The sequence below is a fragment of the Rattus rattus genome, chromosome 1, assembly GCF_011064425.1.
Source record: "Rattus rattus isolate New Zealand chromosome 1, Rrattus_CSIRO_v1, whole genome shotgun sequence".
NCBI lineage: Eukaryota > Metazoa > Chordata > Mammalia > Rodentia > Muridae > Rattus > Rattus rattus.
In genome coordinates, this window is record NC_046154.1 from 87,682,340 (window position 1) to 87,709,721 (window position 27,382).

At 38.6% G+C, this 27,382-nt stretch overlaps 1 protein-coding gene across 1 annotated transcript in view; it reads left to right on the forward strand.

The window, feature by feature from the left end:
• Astn2 (astrotactin 2) overlaps positions 1 to 27,382 on the forward strand; it is an 803,377-nt gene that overhangs the window by 168,581 nt on the left and 607,414 nt on the right. The window contains exon 4 of the mRNA XM_032902906.1: positions 19,273 to 19,380. Within this exon, the coding sequence (XP_032758797.1) occupies positions 19,273 to 19,380 (108 nt within the window). The remainder of the gene's footprint in view (positions 1 to 19,272; positions 19,381 to 27,382) is intronic.

Below are 27,382 nucleotides of genomic sequence, written 5' to 3' on the forward strand. Positions count from 1 at the left end.
CAATGTCTTTTTAAAATGCCTGCTCAGATGATAACCAGGATTCCATGTAACTTTTACATAAATTTGGGATGGAATCTTAAAATATTTAGTATTCAAAACAATGGCACCGTATTTTTGTCCATTCTTTAGATTTTAAAAAATGTTTTTGTTGGAAATTTCTACTTTGTAAAGAAGTCAGGTATGCTTTCTACAAAGCATTTCATGAATACTTTGTACTATACTTTGCAGCAGTGCACATGGAAGAGTTATATTATTATGATACATATCCTTTATAAATAAACACATTTAAATGTCATTCTGCACTTATTGCTTATCAGTCCCTACAATTACAGCTGACCTCTTATAGTTCCTTCATATTTTTCATTCTTAATAAACAGTACATATTCAAACAGTTATTTTATAGATTTTTTCAAAACTATTTGAATACATAGTCATGTCATCTTCAAGGAAATGCAGATTTACTCCTTCTTTTCAAATTGTGGTGCTTTTTTCTTCACTGGGTGGAAATGGAAAAATCAAGAATCTGTATGTTCTGTTTCAGCAGTGACTCTATTGTGTGCATATGGACGCCATTCCCCTTCATGGTTCTGTTGCCTGGGCTTATAACTTATTCTAAATTCTGTAAAGTTTGTTCATTGTTCCTTTGGTCAGCATCCTTCCTTTCCTTTCTTTTTCTCTTTATTCCTTTTGACAGTCTCTAGTTGTCTATATTTAAGCTTTTTGTATTGTCTTATGGATATTTTAGTTATTGTGTAATATTTTTATTCTTCTATTTATTTTTTGGCCTTAAAATTTTTACTATTTGGTCTTTGAAGTCTTAATTATTTTTATTCCAGTATGTATAACCAGTGGTTCCTATTTATTATTGTTCATTTTTCTTTTAATTTTTATTTGTTCCTTTAAAATGTGGTATGTTATTGTCATCCCAGGTGGGTCTTCGAATCAGGGACTTTCTAGTGGCTCCTTCAAGTTCCCCATACCACAATGCTACAAACCTCTGTTCAATTTCCTGACCCATTGTACTTCTCCCTGTCTCCTTTCACACCTGACCCTTTTCCCTCCCCCTCCTCTCTCCCTCCAGTTTCCCTCCCTTCCTCTACCTCCCTTGATTATTTTGTTCCCTATTCTAAGTAGGACTGAAGCATCCAGATTTTGGTCTTCCTTCTTCTTGAGCTTCATATGGTCTATGAGTTGTTTCATGGGTATTCTGAGCTTTTTTCCTGGTATCCACTTATCAGTGAGTATATCCATGTGTGTTCTTTTGTGACTCAGTTACCAGGATGATATTTTCTAGTTTCATCCATTTGCCTGAAATTTTTATAAAGTCATTGTTTTTAATAGCTGAGTAGCACTCCATTGTGTAAATGTACTACATTTTCTGTGTCCATTCGTCTGCTGAGGGACCCAGTGAGGATGACATTAGCTGAAATACCCAACAAAGGGGAGAAAGAATCTGTAGAGGCCATAACCAGAGATTAGGCATGGACCCTGGTTGAGGGATTGGGCTAAACACCCATCTCAAAAATATGAAACCAGAATTGCTCTTGTGTAAAGGAAATGCAGGGACAAAGAATGGAGCAAAGACTGAAGGAAAGGCCATCCAGAGATTATCCCACCTAAAGATGCATCTCATATGCAGACACCAAACCCAGAGACTATTGCTGATGCCAGGAAGTGCTTGTTGACAGAAGCTTGATATAGCTGTCCCCTAAGAATCTCTCCCAGAACTTAATCAATACAGATGGGGATGGACAGTCAACCATCAGACTGAGCATTGGGGGACCCAAATGGAGGACTTGGGGGAAGGCCTGAAGGAGCTGAAGGAGTTTGCAACAACATGAGAAGAACAACAAAACAGATCAACCAAACAGACGCCTCAGGGCTCCCAGGAACTACACCACCAACCAAGAGTACACATGGAGGGACCCATGGCTGCACATGTAGAAGAGGATTGTCTTATCTGGCATCAATGGGAGGGGAGGCCCTTGGTCCTGTAGAGGTTCGATGCCCCTACACAGGTGAATGCTAGGGTGGTGAAACAGGAGTGGGTGAGTGGGGCACACTTATAGAAGCAGGGCTAGAGAGATGGAATAGGGTGTTTGCAGAGGGGAAACCCAGAAGAGGGGTAAAATTTGAAATGTAAATAAGTAAAATAACCAATAAAAATAAAGAGAATTTTAAAAGAAAAAAATGCCACATTTATCCGTATATCTTGATCGTATTTACCTGTCACTTCTCCCTCCAGTTATCTCCTGGAACTCCTGTCATATCTTCCTCCAAACTTTATGTCCTCTTTTTATAATTGCATTTGCTTATTTAACCCATTGAGTTCAGTTGGCACTGCCAATATGTATGCAGATGTGGGGTCATCTACTGGGAGATGGGAATCCAAATAATGATCACACTCCTAAAGAAAAGTCATTCTCTTCCACAAGCAAACATCAACTTAGCAGTAGCTCCTTACTTAGGTATGGGGTCTCAAGAGACCCTCTCTTCTCCTTTTACTTGAATTGATTTTTTTTCAGATCTTAATTTGGTAACCAGAGGCACTACGATAAATTCATGTGTGCAATAGCTAAGTCATGCCCAAACCACAACTCTTCACAGCATTTTTCCTTCTTCCCCCTCTTATACATTGTATATACATTGTACAGACTCTCTCTCTCTCTCTCTCTCGCTCTCTCTCTCTCTCTCTCTCTCTCTGTCTCTGTCTTTCATCTATCTCTCCCTAAATCTCTCTGTCTCTGTTTCTCTCTGTCTATGTCTATCTCTGTCTCTGTCTGTCTGTCTCTCTCTCTGTCTCTGTCTTTCATCTTTCTCTCCCCAAATCTCTCTCTCTGTGTCTCTGTCTCTCTGTCTGTCTGTCTGTCTGTCTCTGTCTCTCTGTTTCTCTCTCTCTGTCTCTCTCTCTGTGTTTGACTGTCTGTCTATCTGTCTTTCATCTATCTCTCTCTTCTTAAATCTCTCTCTTTATCCCTATCTTTGTATCTCTCCATTATATTTATAATAGCCACACTTCTAAATGAAAAATGATTCTCTCTCCCCAACAGTCATCCATCTGCCATAAAATATTAATGTATGCTTCCTATAATAATTTTTACATTTTTCTTCATTGAAATCATTGAGTGCGTAATTGATTTCAAGTATAGTGATACCTATCTGATCATCCTGACATCTATATCCTTTTAAGGAAAATTTAAAGTTGTCCTTTCTCTTAGAAATGGATATGGTTTTCCACTTCTCTATATATTTGGTGACTGTAGATTGATTTGGGGGCTACCTTAGCTTACTGTGATAATGACCCCTGGATTTTGTTATATTTCTTCACAGAGTGCTCATGCTTCAGCTTTTAAACACTGTCAACTTGCCTAATTCCAGTCTTTCCTGTGGCATGTAGTTGTTCAAATACTAGAATTTTGTTACATTTAGCTGAGCTTCTTGGTGGCTGTTTCACATCTGTGTAGCCCAGAGATTAGCCAGAGATGTACAGTCTGTGGACTCCCATTTTTGGTCTGTGCTTTTCCTTCCTTATCAAAATGTATCTACCATGGCCTCAATCTTCAGCAGACAACTGCTTGATGTACTAATAACCTGGTCTGTATGTTTGGCTTAAGTTTCAATGTCTCTGCATTCTTAAACTTTCAACTTCTTTTCAAAACAAAAGGATATCCCTTCTTCTCACCACCTCATGGCACTTTCTCCAAAATTGACCATATAATTGGGCACAAAACAGATGTAAAAAGATAGAAATAATCCGATGCATCCTATCAGACCACCACAGGCTAAAGCTGGTCTTTAATAACAATAAGGAAAGAACACCCACATATACATGGAAGTTGAACAATGCTCTACTCAATGATAACCTGGTCAAGGAAGAAATAAAGAAAGAAATTAAAGACTTCTTAGAATTTAATGAAAATGAAGGTACAACATACCCAAACTTATGGGACATGATGAAAGCTGTGTTAAGAGAAAAACTCATACTTCTGAGTGCCTGCAGAAAGAAACAGGAGAGAGCATATATCAGCAGCTTGACAGCACACATAAAAGCTCTAGAAAAAAAAGAAGCAAATACACCCAGGAGGGGGAGAAGGCAGGAAATAATCAAACTAAGAACCAACAAATAATGTTATATCTTTTAATAGAAATTTATCATCATTATGTATAAGAAGGAAGGTCTATCAGAGTCTTATTCTTGTGTAATATAGGCAGAATTTTCATAGTTAATGCTAATAACTAGATAACATAGAATTTATATTTTCTGTCTCCCTTCTTAAAACTGCTATGAATGCAAAACTATTTTCTATAGAGTTTATTACCACAAAGCTTATATCACATTTCAACAGCATTTACTATTCCTTATGAGTTGGCCGTAAAGGGTATTATCTATTTTCTAATATTTACACATAACATTGCCATATTTATAATCATGCATAAATCCCTTCTTATGTATAGGATAGTTTTTTTAGGGTGAATTCCCAAAAGTAGACCAAAAGAGATGGACATTTTGAAACATTTTTTCTCATATTGCCAAATTGCTTCCCAAAAGGGCCATACAAATTTCTACAGTTCACAGCAATTTAGAGAAATGACCGTTTCATAAGATCCTTGTCAGCATTAGAGATTGGTAAAATAGGAGCTAACATTTCTGATTCAAAAGAAGAAAATTTATAACCAAAAATTAGGAAAGCATACACATAATAATTTAACAGCAGAGGGAGAGCCTGCTGGTTCTTTGGCCAGATATTTTGAAATGAAATAGATATATTTCAGAGAAAACTATGAAAAAACTAAAGTGCTTAACAAATAACCAAAGATAGCTACAAAAAGAAAGGACATGGGGAGAATAGAGAGAGGAGATAAATTTGTATAGAAAACTAAAAGGTTAGAAGAAAAAGTCAAAATCTCTATTGGTTTTTTCTGAACTTATCAGACCACTTCCAGAGACCTACAGCTTCATATTTGTCAATGCATGATAGGTAAAACTGAGCGAAAACCAACAAAAATCATTCAAGCTTTTAAATTGCTTTTGGAACAATAAGAACAAGAAAATGATTGCGCCATTGCATCGAATAGCAGAAACCTTATTACCAGATGAAAGTCTAGAACTAAATTCATTCCAAAACTGTCAGATATGTCACTTATATCAAGAAAAAAAGTCTGAAAACTGGAAGAAGGAACATAAAGATGTTTCGTATGGAACGGAATTTTAACATGCATAGAAGTAGTATAAGTATTTACTTTGAAGTCCCTGTCTCAATGCCAGTCTCTGAGTACAAGCAAATTGCTTTCCACCTGCTAAAATGATTTGAGATATGGTTTTGTTATGGTGAGATTGGTTATCATCTTAGATGAATCAAGGCTGGCCTGAAAGCTTGTAAAAGTCAGTGGAAGGGGCTAGAGATTGTGCAGTGCATAAGAGTGTTTATTATACAATCATAACAACCTAGGTTTGGATCCCTAGCATACATCAAAAAGGCTAGTATGGACATGTGCCTGTTATCCTACCTAAGAGAGAATAGTGGAGACAGATATATTGCTGGGGGTTGCTGGCAGTTAGCCTAGGTTAAAAAAAAAAAAGGAGTTGGGGGGGTGTCCAAATTCTGCGGCAGAACCTTTCCCAAAAGAATGAAGTGGAGAGTGATAAACAAAGAGAGACTATATCTTCCTATCTGCACACAATCGTGATCTATCTATCTATCTATCTATCTATCTATCTATCTATCTATCTATCAATCTATCTATTTATATGTCTGTCTATTAACTATCTACCAGCTACGTATATATATGTATCAATGTATTATGTATCATCTATGTATCTATTTATCATCTATGTATATATCTATATATCTATCAACTACATATCTGTGCATCAATCTATGTATCTATGTATCTATCATCTAGGTATGTCTGTCTATCTATCTATCTATCTATCTATCTATCTATCTATCTATCTATCCACCCTTGAGATAAGTCTCACTACATAGCCTACATGACCTAGAACTTGGTAAAAAGATCAGGCTGGCCTTGAACTCAAAAGATAGCTACCTGCAATTGTTGCCAGAGTGTTGGCATTAAAAGCATTTGTCACCAATGTGGTTTGATGCTGTAATGTTGAACAAGTCAAATGCTCCATTCAAACATTGTTTTCCTGTAAGTAATATAGGGATGATCACATCAACTTAGCTACACTCTTTTATTATATACTAAATGGGTTTTTAACACACAGATGCGCGCTCAGGTGTGTGTGTGTGTGTGTGTGTGTGTGTGTGTGTGTGTGTGTGTGTGTAAACCAACCTCTAGTCTTGCCACTTGTCATTTGGCAGGTACCTAGTAACTCTGAGAAGTTCTGGCTCTTCATATTTACCAGATCCATACAGGACATAAAGTCAGGAAATAGTGAAAATGCAAAATCAAGAAGATTGTACACAGTAGTTCTTAGAGACTAGAAGAAAGTGGTGAAATATGCAGATATAATTTGACAGTATAAATTATACTTTACTTTGGTATAGAAAAATCAATTCTACACATACATGACAGGGAAAGATGTGCTGTATTTGGAGTTCATGGGAACAAAGAATTAAGGGTGTATTGAATGTAAGTCAGCTGTCTGCCCCTCTGCTTCTCCTGGAAATCCTGGTACCATGATGATGTCTCATATTCTGGACCAGCAGCTAATAGCCCAATTCTCTTCAATACAGGTTAGACCACACCTGTGCTGTCAGGCCTGATTCTAGACATTAGAATTCACAAACCATTTTAGCAATCTAGCTGTGTTTGTAAGGATGTGAAAAAATTAATTCCAAGAATTGAAAACATATTAGCATCACTAAGATTTTAAAATATTAATGTAATACCCAGTGCTATGGAGGATGATGGGGGATATATGGTATGGCCATTTTTATATATGCTGGATTAGGATTTTATGTGCATAGAACTCTGTCAAAAACATCTTGACAATATGGATCTGAGACCTGAATTAAGTCAATACTTTTTTGCATGGCAGTTCTTCTTTATGTAGGTTTCACATGGCTATTTAAGAAAAACTTATCCAATCAGTTTCCTCTAGTGGAAGTTCAGTGAATATATCATCCATTCTCTATGGCTAACACAAAATGAAATCTATGCCCTTTGTTTGTTTGTTTGTTTGGTGGTGGTGATGGTGGTGGTGGTGGTGGTGGTGCTGTGTGTGTGTGTGTGTGTGTGTGTGTGTGTGTGTGTGTGTGTGTGTGCATGTGTGTGTGTGTGCATGTGTGTGTGTGCATGTGTGTGTGTGTGTGTGTGTGTGTGTGTGTGTGTGTGTGTGTGTGTGTGTGTGTGTACATGCTTTGTTTTGACCTATGTTTTGGTTTGGTTTGGTTTGGTTTGGAGACAGGATTTCTTTGTATAGTCTGTTCTCTTCTGGAAGTAGCTCTGTTGAACAGGCTGGCCTTGAACTCATTGAGATCCTCCTGCCTTGTGTATCACAACCTCCCATCAAGTCTGGACCTTTTATCTTACTGCGGGGTTTTGTTGTTGTTGGTTGTTTGGTTTGATTTTTCAGTTGTGAGTTTTTCTGCTTTTTTTGTTTCTAAAATGAGAAAGGAAGAATCAGATGTTGGGAAGGTAGGGAGGTAGGCATAATCTAGAAGGAACTGGAGGAAGGTAAATCATGATCAAAATATATTATATAGAAAATTGTTTTAAGAAAAATATTTCAATGTCTAGAACTTTATTTTAGTGGTAAAATGCTGACAGCTTGATAGAGGCCCTGAATTCAATCTCCAGCAAAATTTTAAAATAAGTAAAAATTTAGGCACTACATTTTTGGTTAAGTAGTGAGGTAGATATTAAATTATATTAGAGATGAATATTAACACAAATTCTAATATTGATGACTTTCATCTTTATTTTTATTATATATGTGTTCTAGGTTTATTTTACCTAAAGAGGGGAATGGTGACCAAAATGAAGAGAATTATTATTTAGAGGAAATAATACTAATTGTTTTTAATAATTATTATTATTTTTGGTGTACATGTTTGTATTGAAGATATTAATATGAAGAACACATACATTGTATAGATAGAAACTATACAGTAGAGAAATGCTTGGCATATAATTGGATTCCAATACATAGTTACATGAAGAATGTACTCAGATACCTTTGACAAAATTCACAGAATATCCTCAAGTCATTAAATAATAGTAAACATTGTACAATATATGCATAACAAATTTGTGGTTCAATACACAAACAAGAGTAAATAATAGTGTTGGGCTTGGTTACTATGGTTTTTCTTTTTTTCTGTATTATGACTTTTGTAAAATAAATTGTAATCCCCAAAGTCCTAATTTGATAGAATGTGAGAAACAGTTGAAGGGATAATTACTACTTATCTTGGGTGGAAAGCTTTTGAGTAGACTCACTAGCTGTCCTCTGAAGGGCTATTATATGGAATAAGGGACCAACCTGACCTTGTCATTCCAAATAGATGGTGGGTATCACAGGTGACTTGATTCCCATCCAACAGCAGAGCCTCAAATCTGCCCCTTTAACCAATTGCCGCACCCCAGAACTCACTTCATATCCTACTTCCATTTTACCAGTTAAGAGGTATATGACCTTGAAAAAGCCATTTATAATATCTTGGACTCTGATATTCTCATCGTTCAAATGAAGTAACAATGGTGACCTCATCCAATCATTGTAAGGAACAAATGCATTCCTTATTTTGAGGAATGGACTTAAAAGTGTTGAGTATTATTCAATATTTGCTGAATGCTAATATCTTTTTTCATTTATTATCTTAGTAACCAAATAGAACTAGACAATGTGTCTCTGGAAACTGAATTTATCTTTCCATTACCCGGGTCTGGCACATGCTCATGGCTTAAAAGACTCTGAGTATCCTTATAGAACTAGATAGAGTTGTATCTAATATTAATTTCCTTGGCAAAACATACCATCCTAGAAATCAAGCTTTATAACTTTAATCTTTTGCTTGTGGATCCCAAAAATCAAGAGCTCCTCAAAAACCTGAATTCATCAAAGGTCAAGGAAGCACATATTGTCTCATGTCCATGATCACCAGGCTGAATCTAGGTAAACGTCAGTATTAGAGGTGGGTTAGAAGCAGTTAGAAGATGTTTCCACCATATTTTGGCACCAGAGATGGCTGAATTATTTTGACAATTGGTCTCTGTGTTGTTAATGACCCCTCCATGTGGCAATGCCTCTCACGATGCAGTGGCAGGTTTCCAAAGAGACAACATAGAACACCTGTGCTGCTAGAGAGCTCTGCTGCCTTTTAGATGAACATTGGAGGTCTCTCCTTCGGTCCTCCATGGATAAGTGCATTGCAGGCTAATCCCTAAGGTCATTGCAGAGTTAGAGCCGGATCTAACTCTGATTTGGGCCAGAAGAGATAAAAGGACAGACGTCACAAAATAAAATAGAGTGGGAGGTTTTGTAAGACTGCCTTTGAAAACACGCTCTTGCCCTGTCTAACACTCGGATGTTTTAGAAGAGAATATTTTATTTTAATTAAACAATGGGTTAAATTTGACTTAAGGTTTTTGTACTGTTTAGGGCCAAAATTTGAGAATTGGGGTGTTCATTCCTGAAAGCTGGAACATCTCTTCCTGGCTTGGTCATACTAGAGTAGAGGTTAAATGACAACATTGGTTTAAACTGTTGTAAGAATAAGAAATATTTGTCCAAAAATGAATGTAACTTCTATTTTTTGTAAACAACAATTAGAAAAGGAAAATTATGCAATATGAATGACTAAAAGTGAGGAGAATTTTAAAGACCTCAGTTTATTTTCACTGAAAGGATCGAACTACCTGTAACTCTTCAATATATTTCCTCAAATATCAGTGTCTACACATGCATGCTTAAAGTATATGTTTTAAAAATATAATTGCTTTGCATCATTACAGGTTTTACTCTATAGTTTATAGCTGTATAAACATCCAATAACGAATTTATAATTTCCTCTTTTGCCTGATTGATTGATTCCTCTATTCACAGATGATTTTACTGTGAATCACAGTCTGGTCTGGCATTTTTAAACCCTTCTCCGTAATTCTCCAAAGCACTGTGATTTAAAAAAAAAAAGCTTCATACTCTTTGAATTAAGATGAATTTGTCTTTAGGACTGGGTCTTTGACTCAGTAACAGATAATTTACATAGGGTGATGAGGCCTTCTCTCAAATCCCTAGTACCATAAAATACATACGTGTGTATTTGTTTCCATTCTATACATAGTATGATTAATATCGTGTATCAGCAACTATGTAAAATTCTTCTTTGTATTATTCTCTGTACACATTTGTGCACAGAGAATTGTGGCTGTCAGTAAATATAGATTTATATCACAGTGTTTTAATGATCTCATGAAGCTGTACTTTAGAGTTAAGTAGTAATTTTTGATGTCTTCTATAAATATGTGTATTTCTATTTTTATGAAATTATAAAAATCGTGTTTAATTGTATTTTATTATAAATATATTTCACCATAAAGATCAACTTTAAAATTCAACATGAGCCAGAGATATGCTCTAGAATCTTCTGGGAATTTAGATAAACCAGTTTCTGAATCCAGCTCTTCCAGCTTACCTATCTGATTCCCTAACTTTGCCTAAGAACTAGAGCTACTTTTGCCTGTTGGCATGCGAAACCTAAGCTCATGTGTAGTCATCTCTCTACAGTGTTCTGGGCACTATGTATGGCAGATACCCATTAATCTCAAAATACCTCCAAGTGTAGACTAGATGAGGTGTTCATTCAAAAAATTTGCCATGTAAGCATGAAGGTTAATCCCCAGTTCCTACCTGAGAAATGTTACACACTTTGGAGCTCACTGAATTGACAATCTAATTGGAGATCCCCAGGCCGCTGAGAGATTTTGTCTCAAGATAGATAGTTGAAATTCCACACTCAAGATAGTCCTTTTTGCACATGCACACATAAGTCCACACTGTCCTGGTTAATTTTTATTGTCAACTTGATACAACCTATAGTCATCTGGAAAGAAGGATCCTCAATTAAGAATTCCCAAAATGAAGTTGACCATATCTGTGAGAGAAAGCCTTGACTAAGGAATGGTGTGGGAGGCTCAAGTGCACTCTGGATATTACCATTCCCAGGCAGTTAGGCTTCTCTACTTCAAAAACTAGCTGAGCATAAACCAGGGATTGAGACAATAACTTGAATTCCTCCATGGACTCAACTTCAGATTCCTGCCTTGAGTTCATGCCCTGACTTCTTTCAATAATAAATTGTTTTCTGAAAGAGTCAAAAAAGATAAACCCTTCCTTTTCCAATCTTGCTTTTGGTCAGAATGTTTTGTAGCAGTTACCAAAACAAAAGCACTCTCTCTCTCTCTCTCTCTCTCTCTCTCTCTCTCTCTCTCTCTCTCTCTCTCTCTCTCTCTCTCTCTCTATCTCTCTCTCTCTCTCTGTGTATGTGTGTATGTGTCTGTCTGTCTGTCTAAAAGGTAAATGTGAATTGACATCTGAAACTTTGTTCCAGAGCTGTGAGTATTTACTACTTGGGTAGTTCAGAGGACAAGAAAAGTTGTAATGGTTTCTGTCCTCTACCCATGGCTGCCACCATTTATAATCTCAGGATGGTTGGGGTGTCAGAAGGGTTTTTACATTCCTTAGACACATATTTCTCTATTTGGTTCAGTTTGGGGCAATCTGAAAGTACAATATCATTGTCATCCACTTGAGAAAGACATGGAGCCTGAATAATTTAACATGTCACCACCATCCATCATGATAGCAAGAGCAGGAGATGGAGTGTGGAGAGGCTAGAGGCAGGCTTACCAGCTGCTGACAAAGGAGATCTGTAGACAGGCCAGCCCCTGCAGATAAAGTAGATTTGCAAAGAAGAACATCCTACCTCACATAGAGGCAAGGACCTTGATTTCTCCTGCTTTCTCAACAGTATGACCTCTGATTTTTTCAAATGTGCTATTTTGCCAAAAACCAAACTAGAGATCACGTTTCCTGTTTTCTGCCAGCTATCTATAGTAAACCTCTAAATACTTATGAATATCTCCATCTCCTTATGGGCAAACTTCATAAAATAAATTCTATAAGGAAGCTATGCACCACCTCAACTCTTTTTATCCCAGCTGTCCCTCTTTTGCTTTTTTACATCCCTTATGCTTCCTGTCCACCATCAGTCTAGTTATATTACAAAGCAGAGGGGTTTAATTTTTTAAAATCTTTAACTAAACATCTACATAATAAAAAAATGAACCATTAATCATTTTAATGTGACCAGTTCAGTGGCATTTCATAGATTTGTAAATTTGTGTAACCCTTACCTCTATCTAGTTCCAAGCAGACTCATCACCCAAATAGAAACAAGTAGTCCTTACTAGTTATTTCCTATCCTTACCACCCTCTTCCTAGTCCTGGCAACCCCAAGTCTATTGATTTAGTTTCTTTTTTTAATGGATCTTCCATGGATAGCTCATCTAGCCTGCATCTTATGGCTTAGGGTTTTTATATTCAGCTGCTTTCATTTAGCAAAATGTTGATGTGTTCTATCTGCATGGTTTAATATGTCAGCATTTGTCACATGTCAGTATTATTTCATGTGGCTTGACTGCGTTTTGTTTATACATTTGTTGTTACTATCTTTGAGCTTTGTAGAAGTTATAACTACAAATGTCCACATACAAGTATTTATTTTAATAACTTTCTGTTCTTAGTGTTGCATGCCTTGATGTAGAATTCTTGAACTATGTAGAAAATGTATTTCCAAAACATTTTCCATATCAGCTGCCCCATTTTTATCCATTGCTATTGTATGCTTTATTTTAATTGTTGTTCTCTAGACCACACTAGTATTATAGCATGATATCAATGGGTTTTTAATTTTTATTTCCTCAGTACATAATAAAATTGAGCTTGATTTTCATGAGAACAAGGATGTTGACTCACACCAAAACCAAATTTAAAGATGAGTTCTGCTCTCTATAACTTCCATGGTCTGATGCAGATTTGAAATGTTGTTTTGCTTTTTCACTAAAATTAGAAATTTCTTTTGCCTGTGAGACTTCATGTGAAGGAAGCATGTATTCTCACATGTAAAATGCCCTTTATAGCACTCTTTGTCCTGTGGTATGTGTTTGGGATAACACGTTGGTGGCTATATGAAGAGTATTCAGAAAAGAGAATCAGGAGTTCTAGGAGTATAGGCAGAAGTCCTAAGTTCTGAGAAGCGGATCACCTCTTCTGTTCTTTTTCAAGTCTCTGACTAAGTGGAAATACCAGAGCAGCCCTAAGTAATTAATGGCTCTACCTTAAGGCACTAAATCATCAATTTTATATCAAAACAGCAGCAGTGGGAGCCCTTTACCATCCATCTGAATCACCTCTGCGTCAGTCCACAATTGGCATCTCACCTCTTCAGATTATGTGGATACTCGATGGCTATATACCTTGGCTAGCTGCCACCTTTCTGCGATGTCTCAGTGGAAGACTGACTACTATGCATCCGCTTTTTCTTTCCTCCTAATACAGACAAGTTAAAATTAAGAAAGCAAAGTACCCCAACTCTCAAGCTTTTGAATTCTGCTCTAATTGTTCATATGCAACATAACACTGTATCCATAATGACCATGTGACCTGACGGTCAAACGAGTTCTAAGGGGTGAAGTTTCTGGGCCAAGTTCACATAGCGAATGAGTAAGGCATAGTATTATAAGTCATGTTGGATACCAATAAATTAATTTCCTTATACTGACATCTACAACCTGTCAAGGCTCATGAATTAAACCAATATGAAACTAGAGCCTAAGAGCCTGGACTGTGAGTATTGTTGTTTGATGGGACCTCATCTTAACCTTTGTTTGTATGATACACATACAAAATTTAACAATCTATGTGACCTGTGGCTTATTCATCTTTCTCCTGTGCCCAAGTCCTAGCCCTAATTATTCTTTGGAAAAGTATTGGCTGTACAAATGCCTACAAGAATGCATTCTCCTGTGTAGTGGGTACATGAAATACAGGTTGTCTATATGAAAATGTGTTGCAGTCATGGCAGACATATATACTCAGTTTTGAAGACTCACTATAAAGGAATAGATGAGATATTTCAGTGCTAAGTTTTATGTAATTACAGTTGGACATGATATTTTCATATATTTTTAAATGTACCCTGAATATTAATTTAATTCAATCATTTTTACTATTTTATACTTTATTTATTTCTACTTAATGTTTGCCAAATTTATGTCTGTGTACCATGTGTGCTTATTGCCCACTGAGATCAGAAGAGAGCTTTGGATGACATGGGGATGGAGTCACAGACGATTGTGAGCCACTTCTTGGGTGCTGGGAATTAAACAGTCTTATGGAAGAACATCCAGTTCTCTCTGAACCACCTCTCCAGCCCTTATTCTTATCTTTTTAAGAATGTTTTCTTTTTAATTTTTTTATTTATTTTCCTCTTACGCATCCCAATCCAGCCACTGTTTTTATTTATTCTTCACTCCTACATGCATTTCAATCACACCTGCTTCCACACCTTCCAGTTTCCTCCCTCATTTCCCCTCTCTCTCAGATCTACTTCTCTGTTTTCCTTCAGAAAAAAAGTAGGTCTACCAGGAATATCAACCAAACATGGTATAACAAGTTTCAATAAGATTAGCCTCAATCGAGGCTGGATGAGCAATCAAGTAAGAGAAAAGGAGTACCAATGCCGGCAAGAGTCAGAGACTCCACATTCCCACTGTTAGGAATCCCACAAGAGCACCAACGCTTAGACTTACGTATGTGGTTTACATTTTATTTCTACTGGATAGGCTGGAGAGCAAATACTATTGCTGAAACTCAGTTTCCCCTCTGAAGATATTAAAATACTGCAGAGCAGAGGTGGGAATCAGAGGAGGTTTGAGGATGAATAGTGACTATTATTCTTCCTGGTTTACAAGGTGTGTTTTCTGTGTTCTGAGGCATATAGAAGGATGGATAAGTGCTAATATCTTGCTAAGCTGATTAGAGTTTTGGGGAGTTACTCTTGCAAACCTCAGAGGAGAAGCTGAGAGGAGTAGAAAATATGTTCCTAAGATAGGATGCTAGAAAAGACCTGTGAAGCTGCAGTGCTTAGCATGTGGGTTCCTTGCTCACATACAGACTTTCCGAAATGTGAGCGTGCCTGCACACACATGCACACACCTTCTCCATGTTATTCTACTTGTAAGAATGCTTTTGGATTTAGAGAGGTTCAACTACAACGTGAAATCCCACTTCCTACCTTGCATCACATTATTCAGATAAAAAGGGTTCCCAATGTTGCCAATGGGAAGCTGTGCACACTAAATGAGGTATTTGCTCATGTCTTATTGCGTACCAGCAAACAGCCTGAAGGAAGAGACTTGACAGCCTCTTTGAATGGTAGTTCCACTACTTATAAACTGTGTGACCCTGGACGTATAATATCACAACTTTTCTGTGCCTTCATATTCTCACCCATAAAAAAATAAAAATAGTAAAATCGTGTCTTGCTTTTTAGCACTCTCTGTTATAACTCTCCTGGAGGCAACATGTGCTAAAGGCTTATTCCAGTATCTCACAGAAAGACAGGACTATGTGTTGTTAACTTTTCTCATTACATTAGAATTTTCTAATCCCTTTTCTGTCACCTCCACTATCCTGTATCAGAGAGGGAATTCTGTCTGAATCATTTATACCATATAAATTCTCTATTCAGAGCAGAGCAGAACATTTTCTTGCCAAAGAAGGAAAGATAAAAATTAAGTAGGAAGGGAGGTAGAATCCCAGGTTGGAAGGCATAGAATACGAGTTTCACTGTAATGGGCATGGCTCAAAGGGGTAGCATGGGTATAGTCCTGGAGACCTGCAATATTCCCTTTTTCTCTGTTACCCTAATGTACCAGACAGTAGGAAATTGTTCCTCCTGGTCCTTGGAGTGTCTTCATCAAATTCCTTCAATTCTATCTGGATACTAAATCACTAGATGAAAATTCCTACTTTTCTCCCAAAAATCTCTTCTTTCTACTTTTTTCTTTTTGTTTTATCTTTATGACAGTAAAAAAAAAATGATGATAATTTTTAACGTCCTGCTCACCAGGGACTTTCTGTTGTTCATCTACTTCCAGAAACACATAGGGTCCCTAGAAGCTCCTTCCCAAAGCTAGGGTATTTCATTTGTTAGAGTTGGGGTCTCCTACTGCCTCAAAGCCTTGCTGTTATTTTCAGTTGAATTGAGATGTTCTCCCAGCTCATGTGTAATGATACATCAAAGGTTTATTCTGGAGATGTTTTAAGGAGGCTAGCTCTGTTGGTGTTACAATTACTGCAAGGAAACACCATGACCAAAAGGCTAGTTGGGGAGGAAAGAGTATATTTGACTTGTACATCCACTTTGGAGTCTATCATTGAGGGATGCCAGGACAAGAACTCAAACCGCCAGAACATGGAGGTAGGAGCTGACTCAGAAGCCGTAGAGGAGTGTTGATTACTGCCTTGTTTTACATGGCTTGCTCAGCCTGTTTTCTTATAGAGCCTACGGCCACTGACTAAGAGACAACATCACTTACAATGGACTGGGTCCTTTTCTATTAATCTCTAACTAAGAAAATGCCCTATAGGCTTGCCTACAGCTCAGTCTCATAGAGGCATTTTCTTAATTGAGATTCCTGCCTCTCAGATGACTTTAACATGTATCAAATTGACATAAAATTATTCAATACAGAGGCCAAGTTGAATACTAGAGACCCTGTATTGAGAGCAAGAACCTGAGCCCTAAAATGAACTCTCCTAATTTGCCCCTAGGTTCCTTCTGGCAATTAGCTTTGACCAAGCATGTCCTTGTTTCTTTATTTCATTACAGTCCTTGCTTAACTTTCAACATAGCCTGGAATTATCTAAAACGATATTTTCAGTTTAGTAGTTGTCTTCACCAGATTCATTGTCTACAGATGTGTATGTGCATGATTGTCATGATTGCTCACTGATATAGTGGGGCTCACCATACTGTAGGTGGTACCATTCCCTAAGCCAGTGATACTAGAATGCGTGAAGGAGCTAACTGAGCCTGACCAAGACAGCAAGTGGGCCAGGAAGCAACATTTCTCCATAGTTTTTCTTCAGATTCCATCGTGGATTGCAGACCCAAGATTTCTCAGTGGTGAACTGCAATCTTTAAGATGAAATAAACCCTTTCCTTGGCTGAGTTGTCAGACAGTTTGATCACAGACATGGAAATCAAACTAGAATAATTACCTAGATTGTTAATTACATCTCCCTAATGACTATATCCCCATGAGGATGTCATGCTGTCATGTATACAAATCATGCAGCAATGGTGCTGGAATGAATAAAAGTATAATACCCCGCTGTGAAGAGGGTATCTACAAGTGTAATGTCAGTATAGTGACTGCCATTTCAAATCCCTACCCAAGGAAATTACAGAGTAAAATCCTTTAGTGAATTGAATATCATTTTCCTATAATCTATGCTTTTTCTTTTCCTCAGGTAGAACTTTCGAAAAGGTAATGGTTGCATCGTGATTGATTCAAACGATACAAAAGATGTACAGGGCAGAGTAGCCTCTCTCTTCCCTCATTCTCCAGTCACTCTATTCTCCACCCAGAAAAGCCACTTTTACCAAATTCTTGAGTCTCCCTGGAGATAATCTATTATTTGTACAACCGAAGTTAAATTCTTTAAAAGCCCCTTCTTTCCCCTGCCCACCCACACCATTCTCTGGGTTTTCTGTCCTCTTTCATTCTTCTCTAGGTATAGAATTCCTCGGTGTCTTAATCTATATCTTTCAATAGCTTATCTTTAAAAAAAGGTAAAAACATGCAAAAAATCTGAAAGTAGTACCGGCCATAATGCTACATGCATGTAATCCCAGCACTTGGAAGGCAGAAGAAGTGGATCAAGACTTTAAGGCTAGAATGAGCAAGTGAAGAGAGAGCATCTCAAAGCCCTGACGTGACTCAGTCACTCACTCACACTCTCACTCCCTAACAACTAAACAGAAAGTCAACAAATATAAATCTCAAAAACATAAAGATTAAAAATAGGAACTCCTGTGCTTTCCCTTAGGAATTAAAGATTATTAGTGTTTGGGCACTGTTCTTTGAGCAAGCAACTGTTTATAGCTGACAAATCGTGCTTCTTCTCTCCTGAATGTTCCTCTGAATCCATCTCTGTAGCATTTCCCATGCTCATCCCCCTTTCCCATCCACTTTGTCTCTGTCCCTCTCCCATCCTGTACCTATCCTTCTGGGTCATCATGGAGTCTCCTGCTGCTCACTCACATTTCACTGCCTGGCTGTCCAGAGTATCCTTTCTGGTTCACACATGTAACCAATTTATTTTCTTTCTCTGGAAACTCCTGTGACAATTAAAGAAAAGGCCCCACCCCATGACCTCTTAGTGGTGCACTCAAGTCTCTCATCATGTGGCATGAGCACCTCATTGCTAGTCAGTCCTGGGTTTGATGTTGTCTGTATCTGCCCACCTCCCTGACCTCAGGAAGGCTTCATAAGGCAGCTCCTGGAAACTCCTTTTTTTTTTTTTTTTGAATGCCAAAACCCCATCTGTCTTTCAAACCATGCTTTAAATCTTCACTCCTCCATAAAGCTTTCCTAGGTCCTCCATGTTAAAATGAATTGCTTTTCCCCATATTCCTTCCATCTCGTTGTCTGGAAAACATAGGCCATGAATTAGGTTTAAGGCTCCTAAGGATCCCATTTGTCCCCCTGCCTAGCTTATGATACTCCAGCTGGTAAGGGCAAAGCAGCATTTATCTTTGTGTCTCTGTGTCTGACTTTAAGCCTGGCATATCCTGAGCCTGTGGTTGAAAGGAATCTGAGATTAAGTTTCCTGGAGAATTTTATTTTTAGAGTTAATCCTGTCACGTGTAGCAATAGTAGGTTTCCATTATTTAGTACACACTGTGGACCTCTTTCTCTGCATGTCATATTTCTTCAAAGCAAATCCACAAGGTTTAGAGTTACTGCCTTGTTTTAGAAACAGCCGAGAACTCATAAAGGTGAATTGGAATCTCAAGGTCACATACCTTGGAAGCTGCTGAACCATGATTAGAACCCAGATCTGCCTCACTGCCAATCTCAACTACTTCCATTCATCATGTAGACTCCTGGGTCACTGGGGATCATCAGGAGAAGCCCAAGGAGAGAGCTCTGGGTCTTCGGGATGGCTGAGGGATTTAACTAGCTTCTGGATTACTACAAGGCCAACTGATTGATGGTGCTTCTCTGCAGGGGGAATCAGTTTTGGGAGAACCAAGGGGACATCAGGCTCAGAAGCAGATGACGAAACACAGCTGACATTCTACACAGAGCAGTACCGCAGTCGCCGCCGCAGCAAAGGTAATTGAATCCTTGAGTAGTTTCCAGAACCCCATGTTTCAACACATTTAGCATCCCCAGATCTGATCACTCTACTGACCTTTAATCTTTCCTTTTCCATTCGGTTCCTTATTTCCTGCCCAACATCATTCCCCAAAACAATTAGAGACAATTTCCCCTAAATGTATGTATATTCATATTTCAGTATAGGAAATGAAATAACTAATCATATTAAAAGGAAACTAGTGCTAAAATTAAATCAGATTTAGGTTAGATGTGTGCTGAGTAATTTGAACTATGGGTGGAGGGTAGATCTTAATATGAGTTAGCAATTTAACTTTTCATTTCTTAGCAGCAAAAGTGTAAAGTAACATTCTGAAGTGAAAAATGTATAAGTTCTGCGGGATAGAATTAAACATTTGTCCATGATACTGTGTTTCTCTGGAACTGAGTATTCTGTAGTTGGCCTTTGTCAACGAGGCATTATGTGACCTACTAAAGAGTGTCTTCAACATTTATTCATCACAGTGACAGTAAGTGAAAGGGATATCAAAATGCTGGAGCAAGAGTCATTACAGGGCTGTTCTGTCGCTGAAGTTCACACTTCTCTTATGATTTGGTGGGATATACAAGAAAATACTGTATTTCAGGAGAACTTGTACAAAAGCAATACCTCCTCTCTAAGTCTCACCTAAGGCTAGGGAATTGGCAAATGTGAAGAGGTGTTTGTATAAGAGACCCTGGAGTGTAAACATATACTAAATGCCAAGGGCTAGGACAGATTGTCAAGCTTTGACCACTCAGTGAAAGGAAGGTTCTACATTACAGGGAAGGCATTCCTGTCACCTGCACTGTGTGTCATTTTAAGAACTATGGTTAACCATTAATATTGGTGGGTTATGGACATATCAGAATTTCTTTCCTCTACTACACAGAAGGGAGCTGAAGTGTTTCCTGAGCCAGGAACATTTGTCCATGATGGACCTTTCATAGCAACATCATGAATCACATACCTTTGGAAACATTTTGCCCTTGGGAAAGTTATTTACATTCCTTCATCTGTGGAATGGGCCTTGTAATGGCTGTACCTGCCATTTAGACTTGGCTATTGATTTTTATCACATTATATAAAAAAAATCATCACAGTAGTTGAGGTAAGGGAAAAATGGAGGTGGATATTTTTAATGTAGCTTCGATTCTTATTGCTTTGATTCTAGTCTCCCTCCACTTGGTACCAATGAAAAAGGCTCCATATAGGAAGCACTCCCATTGACACATCCCCTAAAAGGAATTTTCAGCCTCTACAGCCTTCAAATAATAGGTCCTGCTTCTAAGTTCAACCCACGCAGTGGCTTTCTGGGATTTATTGTATTGCAGATTTAGAAGCTAGTGATCAATGATTCCTGACCTGTCTTCTCCTCCCTCAGTCCACAGCCAAAATTAGAACAAGAGAATGGTAGGTTTCCTCAGCAGGACTGGGCTATTTATAGCTAATTGGAAAAGCATCAATCACTAAGCATGCCTCCTATAAATTAAAGTTAAGCTTCAAAAATAAAAGCAAAGGCAAGCAATAGGATTTGAGATAAAAGATTTGGCTGACAGCCCCAGACACTCTCAAAGATCTGTCTGTGTTCTTAGGATAGTGTGAGTAACATGGCTGTGGTATCCTCTTCCTCCTTCCCAAGCCCTGCTTGCCAAAGCAGTGCCAAGCCACTTCCTCCTTACCTGCCATTTGTTTCCCACTGATATCACAGTCTTCTTCCTGCATTTCTGATTTCTGCTGCACATGCCACTTCCTTTGCAGGATGCTATGTTAACTTGATATCTTCCCACTTCTTTTATCTGGTTGTTTTCTTCTCTTATTCTTCTGTTTCTCTCTACTGCTACATTCTCTTCCTTCTTTGTTTATCTTTCTTCTTACTCTTCCTTTCTCCTCTTCTTTGTTTCCTGCTCTTTGCTCCAGCCATTTCCTAATTACTCTTTCTTTCTTTTCCTCCCCTCCTTCCATACCTAGCACATACATACATACATACATACATACATACATACATACATACATACATACATACCACAGCCAGTGCTATAAGCAGCAACCACATGACAAAAGCAAGGGAGGTTTTTAAATTCTTTAACCATGTGGAGGTAGCATTATATAAAATGGGAAACTACTTGACAATGAAAAACAGAAAGGAGAAAGATACAGTAAGGAAGAGAACCAAATGAGGAGAGAGATTCATGATAGACCATGAGCGTACCTTCCTCCCCTTTGTTCTGGACCACAAGCAGGAGGCACTGCTATTCAGAGTGCATTGTTGATTATACACTTGACCGTGTTAAGGCTGTCTTTCTTGTTGCTATTCCTGATGCATCTACTGCTGATATTTTGTTGAAGATGTGACATCGATCAGGTCATGGCAAAGCCTCTGTTCTAGGCAAGTGCACTTAGAGCCAAATGGCCAATTCTTCAGATGCTACAGTTGTACATGCAAGAGACAAAGCCCGTCGTGTTCTTCTTAGACTATCCAAAGGAAGTGATGAGTCTGTAGCACTACCAGTATTATCGGGGACAACAAATAGCTCAAAAGTAAACCAAGACAGGTCTGCGAGTCCTCCATGCTACCAGAATAACAGAACACAGTATTAAGAATTTAGGGTTTCATTGTTGGGGGGAGGGCGGCAATGGGGGGAGGATGGGGAGGGGAACACCCATAAAGAAGGGGAGGGGGAGGGGGATGTTTGCCCGGAAACCGGGAAAGGGAATAACACTCGAAGTGTATATAAGAAATACTCAAGTTAATAAAAAAAAAAAAGAATTTGGGGTTTTGGCTCCCTGAGTTAAAATTCCAGCCTAGACACTTACTGGTGTCATTTTAACATGTAGCTTGTGCATCCCTGTGCATCAGTTTCCTGAACTATAAAATGAGGAAGTGAGGATATAAGGCTTAACAGTCTAGAAGAATGTCCTAAAGATCAAAATTGATTAATATCTATAAAATTTTTAAACAGATTTTAGGGTGTAGTAAAGACATTGAAACAGAATTAAACTACCAAGGAAGGACCAATATGTGTCTAAGGGTATCAAGAATCTCACATCAATTGGCAAGTCACTATTGGACATTAGTTAAAATCCACCTGTTCTGGCTTCCATTATCTGGAACTTGGAACAATAGCAGGAAAGACAGGAGCTGGTGAAATCCTCTCTTGGAGCTCCCTTCTCTCTGTGCTATGCACCAGTGAATCTTTTAAATGTGCTTGCTTCAGGCTCTGTGTCATTTGAATCATTTGCCCAAGTTTTTCCCATGTACTATTTCTCGAGAGTGTGTGCCAGGACCACAGTGATGTCCCCAGCCACCTCTGTGGACTGTACTTCTCACTTTCCTCTTCCCCAACATTCCAGTATTCTCCCTACCTCCTTGGCTGCCATCCAAGCTCCTCCTCGGCAAATGCAGTGAGTCAGCTGCTCCCTGAGATCTGCCCAGCAGTATGTGAACCACTCTGGCTTGGTAGCAAAACTAAAGTATGAGGAACTCAAGGAGAACGAGATAAAAATACCAGGAAAGGCAAATCCCTAGGCTGTAGGAAACAGCTCTCGTAGCATTTGGGATTCCATATTAACTCACTGTACCCTCTTTGTATCCATCCAAAAATAAAACCTGTGCTGTCTTTTCCAAATCAGGAAGCGTGTGGCATTTGACTAGTGCCATCTTTGAAGTGCCTAGAAAAAAATGAGATCTCTGGGGCTCTTTAAGGACAACAGGACCAGTGGGTTCCAGTGGTTGCCTTCTTTTCACATTTAAAATTTTTTTAAAAGAAATAGGCCATTAACCCATCTCCAAGCTCAAAACATTGATTTATTTGTTGTTGTTTGCTTGTTTTCTTTTCCACTTATTTCCCAAGGCTTCTTGCTCAATGGTCATACAACATCTCTTTCTAGTCTTCTTGCCTTGAGCTTGCGAAACTTCCACAGGCAAGCCTCTCCTGGAATGTTCTCCTCTGTTCTGATTGCAGTCACTCACTCTGACCTTTCCTCTTCAATGGCATCTTCTACAAAGCTATCCTACACCACAGATACTTTTCCTGTTTTATTCTTTAGCATATTCTGTGATCTTCCCACTTTATAGATGCCATCACCATAATATTTTGACATTTACTCAGGTGTTTTAGACTAAGTTTATGTTCTCCATAGACTTAGAGACTTCATGATAATAAGAACACAGTGTCCAATCTGCTTCCCTTAGCACCAAAAGTAGGCATAGGCCACAATGGACCAAGTTTGAGTGAATGTGTAATGCAAAGAATAAATGAGAGTAATAACACAATGAATGGTGTGATTATGAGTTATGCATAGTGGCCGCTTCTTTCCTCTTTGCCTTTCTTATTTATGCTCCATTCCTACTTTTGACAATTGGGTAGCCTCTTCTTTTCCTTTCTCCTTCCTGATTCCATGGAGTGAAATTGAAATCCTAACTCTCCTTCTTTAACTCTTAATTTCACCAGAGAGAGCCATGCCTAAGATTGGTGGGAACACATGAGTACTGATGGGGAAAGGTGGACTCTTTAAATGTGTTCTTTAAACAAAGTTAGGATAAAGCTATTCTGAGGGCACACTCTGAGGCCTGAATCTATGTGATAGTCAGTGTACACCTCAGGTTGATGTCTGAAAAAGAATTGAGAAATAAGAGGAGAGGGAATGTTTTCAACAGGTGTGGCAGGTACATCACTCTCTTTGTTTACATTTCTCATGAGAGACATAGAATTGGGGTTCAACTCAGCTGGACTCAACTGGAAGTTTGGGTATCAAGTAATCACTCTGAGTTCGGATGAGTTTTAACTTCTGGACACTGCCCTTTGTATAAAATCACACTCTTAAAATATCTCTCACACCATGAACTAGTCCATGAATTATAAAGCACCCAAAGGTGGTCAATAAATAATGTATTGTTTTTACATTTTTATCTTCATTTAAAACATTCATTTAAAACATTGCTTCCAACCAACAACAATAACGTCTCACTTTTGCCTTTTATGTCAATTGAAAAAAGATTTGTTAGATGTTCTTCAAGCTATTTATAAGACTGCTTTGTGGGCCAGATAGACTTCATTACAACATAGGAAAGTGGCACTAATCACATGACTTTCCTTAAGGATGCCCGTAGACTGCAAATAAATGAGCACGTGTAAAGCTCTGTTTTCCATAGTATGCTGATCCAAATTTATCCATAGGCCATAGTTGTTTGACTCCTGCCATAAACCTATATCTTATAAGTTGTCTGACCTGTGCATCTGGTTCAGAAAGCAGGTAGCAAATTTCACTGTGCTTGGTAAAATGAATCTGACCTCATAAGATTGTGCTGTCTACAGAGTTTGGTTGACAAACAGTGCTGTGTTTGGTCAAGTAAATAACCACTGGAGATAACAGTTGTTTGAGGCTTACCATTATGGTGGTAGTCTAGAGAATTAGCTAATGACAGAGTTGGAATGATAGGCTGACATGGGATAGGAATATTACCTTATTGGCTGGACATGGTTACTTACAAAAGCAGGTTAAAGATGATGCTGGACCGTGTGGGAAATGGAGGCTGAACTCCACCATCAGAGTAGTTATAATCTCCTGCGGGACTGGGTTGGAGATGGCATTGGAATTGATATTGATCAAAATAAGCTAGCTGATAATTGCAGGTCCCAAGGAAAAGTACAGATGTGTGGCAAGCCTGAGGCATAATAATGAACAAGATACACAGTGGTCCTGGCTAGGTTACTGAGTTCTTCCAGCTATGGGACTCCTAATTTATCTCTCTGCTGTGGCTATGTGGCCTTAAGTAAACCCCTCTCCTTCTCTAACCATGTTCTCATTTGCTGTCTATTCAGGTGCTTTTAGAAGTCTGGTCCTTCTGAGTTCCCATCCGATGTCCTTTTACTAAGCACTGCTAGTTAGTTCAACAGAGAGAAGTAGGGCCCAAATGACTCCGCTTGACTTCATTTTTCTTATAATTTTGGTTGCTTTTTTTCATTTAATAACTCTTTTAAATTTTAGATTTATCTGTTTTATTGCTATGAGCATTTGCCTGCATGTATGTAAGTATACTACATGAGTGACTGGTGGCTGGAGAGGTCAAGAGAGGGCATAAAAATCCCTTCAACTGGAGTTACAGATGGTTATGAGCTACTTGTTCTAGATGACAGGAACTAAACCCAGGTCCTCTGCAGAAATGAGCAAAGAGCTATAATTCCAGCCCCACAACTGTGCGATTGTTAAACTAGGATTTTCTCTTTTGAATTAAAGCAAAGCTTTGTGTGAAAATGCATGAATATATGGTATTTTTCTTATGTTTCCATATAATAAACACTTAAATACATTTGAGAATGAAAACACACACACAGACACAGACACACACACACACACATACACACACACACACACACACACACACACACACACACAGTTACTCACATTCACACACAAACACACTATGAGTTTAATCCTGTTTCAGACGAAAGGGACAGATGATGAAAACTTCAAGCCTAAGCCGTATTTTTAGAGAAATGCTTTGGAGATTAGAAATAGGAGACTGTTCTAAAGTCTAACTTGAGAGGCCATGACCAAGCTTGTTCCCCTAAGTAGAAGTGGAAAATGTAAAAAGAAGAGCATCCACAGAATTGTACCTGCACAGGTGTAAAGTTTGGGAATCCCTGGTGTTTTCTGGATGAAGGTTCAAGAGAGATAGCAGAGGCATACAGTACCAGTCCACTGAATGCTGAGAACTGAGAATGGGAAAATGAAAAGCCATGTCTTGACATTGGGAAAGTCCCTGACCCTGTCCTCCACCTTCCCCACTAAGCAATTTTAGGGTTTTGTTCAGTTCAAAAGACAATTCATGCAAATAATTCATTGTACACACACAGGAACAAGGTTTCAAGAAGGAAGGCATTTCTTTCCAGGTTAAAAATAGCATCCTTAAATGACAAAAGCAAATGAGATGAGATGCTAATAGGTGGAGTTAGGCAGTGACATATGGGTGTTCTTAACTCCTCTCATCCTTGCCACAGTCCCAGAAGTTTGAAATTATTTCCAGACAAAACACTCATTGCTTTACGATGTGCGCAGACTTCAGAATTAGCAGGTGCAGGTTTCAGTTCTTGCTCTGCCAGACTGGAGCAGCATTGCCCTTTGCTTCTGTGCCTGCAGCCACTGTGAGTATCGGAGAGCGCGCTGGTTGGATCTCTGCTCTTCCTCAGGCTGTTATGAGGATTAACCGTGCAAAGGGAATTATTATTCAAGGCTGTTGTGTGACAAGTTCAGCAACAGGTAGGTCAGCAGGCCATATCAATGCTTGAGCCACGCACCATTCATGGTATCTTTCTAGTGCACTGGTCCACAAACTGATCTTGTTTTAGAAGAGGAAAAGAAGCAGGCATTTTCAGTGTGATGATGAATTTGGTTGTCCTGGCCTCCTGGGAACACTGTGGTACAGATTTTACTTTCACTGCCCTCTGCCTTTTGTCTAAAGATAGCTTTTCCCACATACACAGCCGTGTGCCTGCTGGCAGCTGCACTCATAGGACCTGCTACTCAGGAAGAGTAAACACTGCAGACATATTGATCTGTATTTAATCAGCCTCCCAAGAATCTGTTGCCACGATGACCTGAGAGAGATGGCCAGGCTCTGGAGGGCAGGCATACTGTCAGAGTTGTGGGAAGTCTGAGCCTGCTTCTCTCAGTCCAGTAGTTTCCCTCTGAGAAAAACATGACCTGGAGGCTCTAGACTGTCTGCTAGAGCTCCACGAATGAAGACAACAGCGTCTTCCAAGGGTGCGTTAACTAACTGACCAAGAGTGTGGGAATGGGTTTTGGAAAGATCAGGTTGTGAGCACTAAGCAAAAAGCCAGTGAAAAGACTGAGGCTCCCAGGAAAGGAGGACAAAAGAGTCAGAGGAAGGAATGACCAACTGACATATGATGCACTTCCCGGAAGTCTTAAGCCTTACATGCTAACCTGGCTATCATATCACTTAGTTAGGAGAGT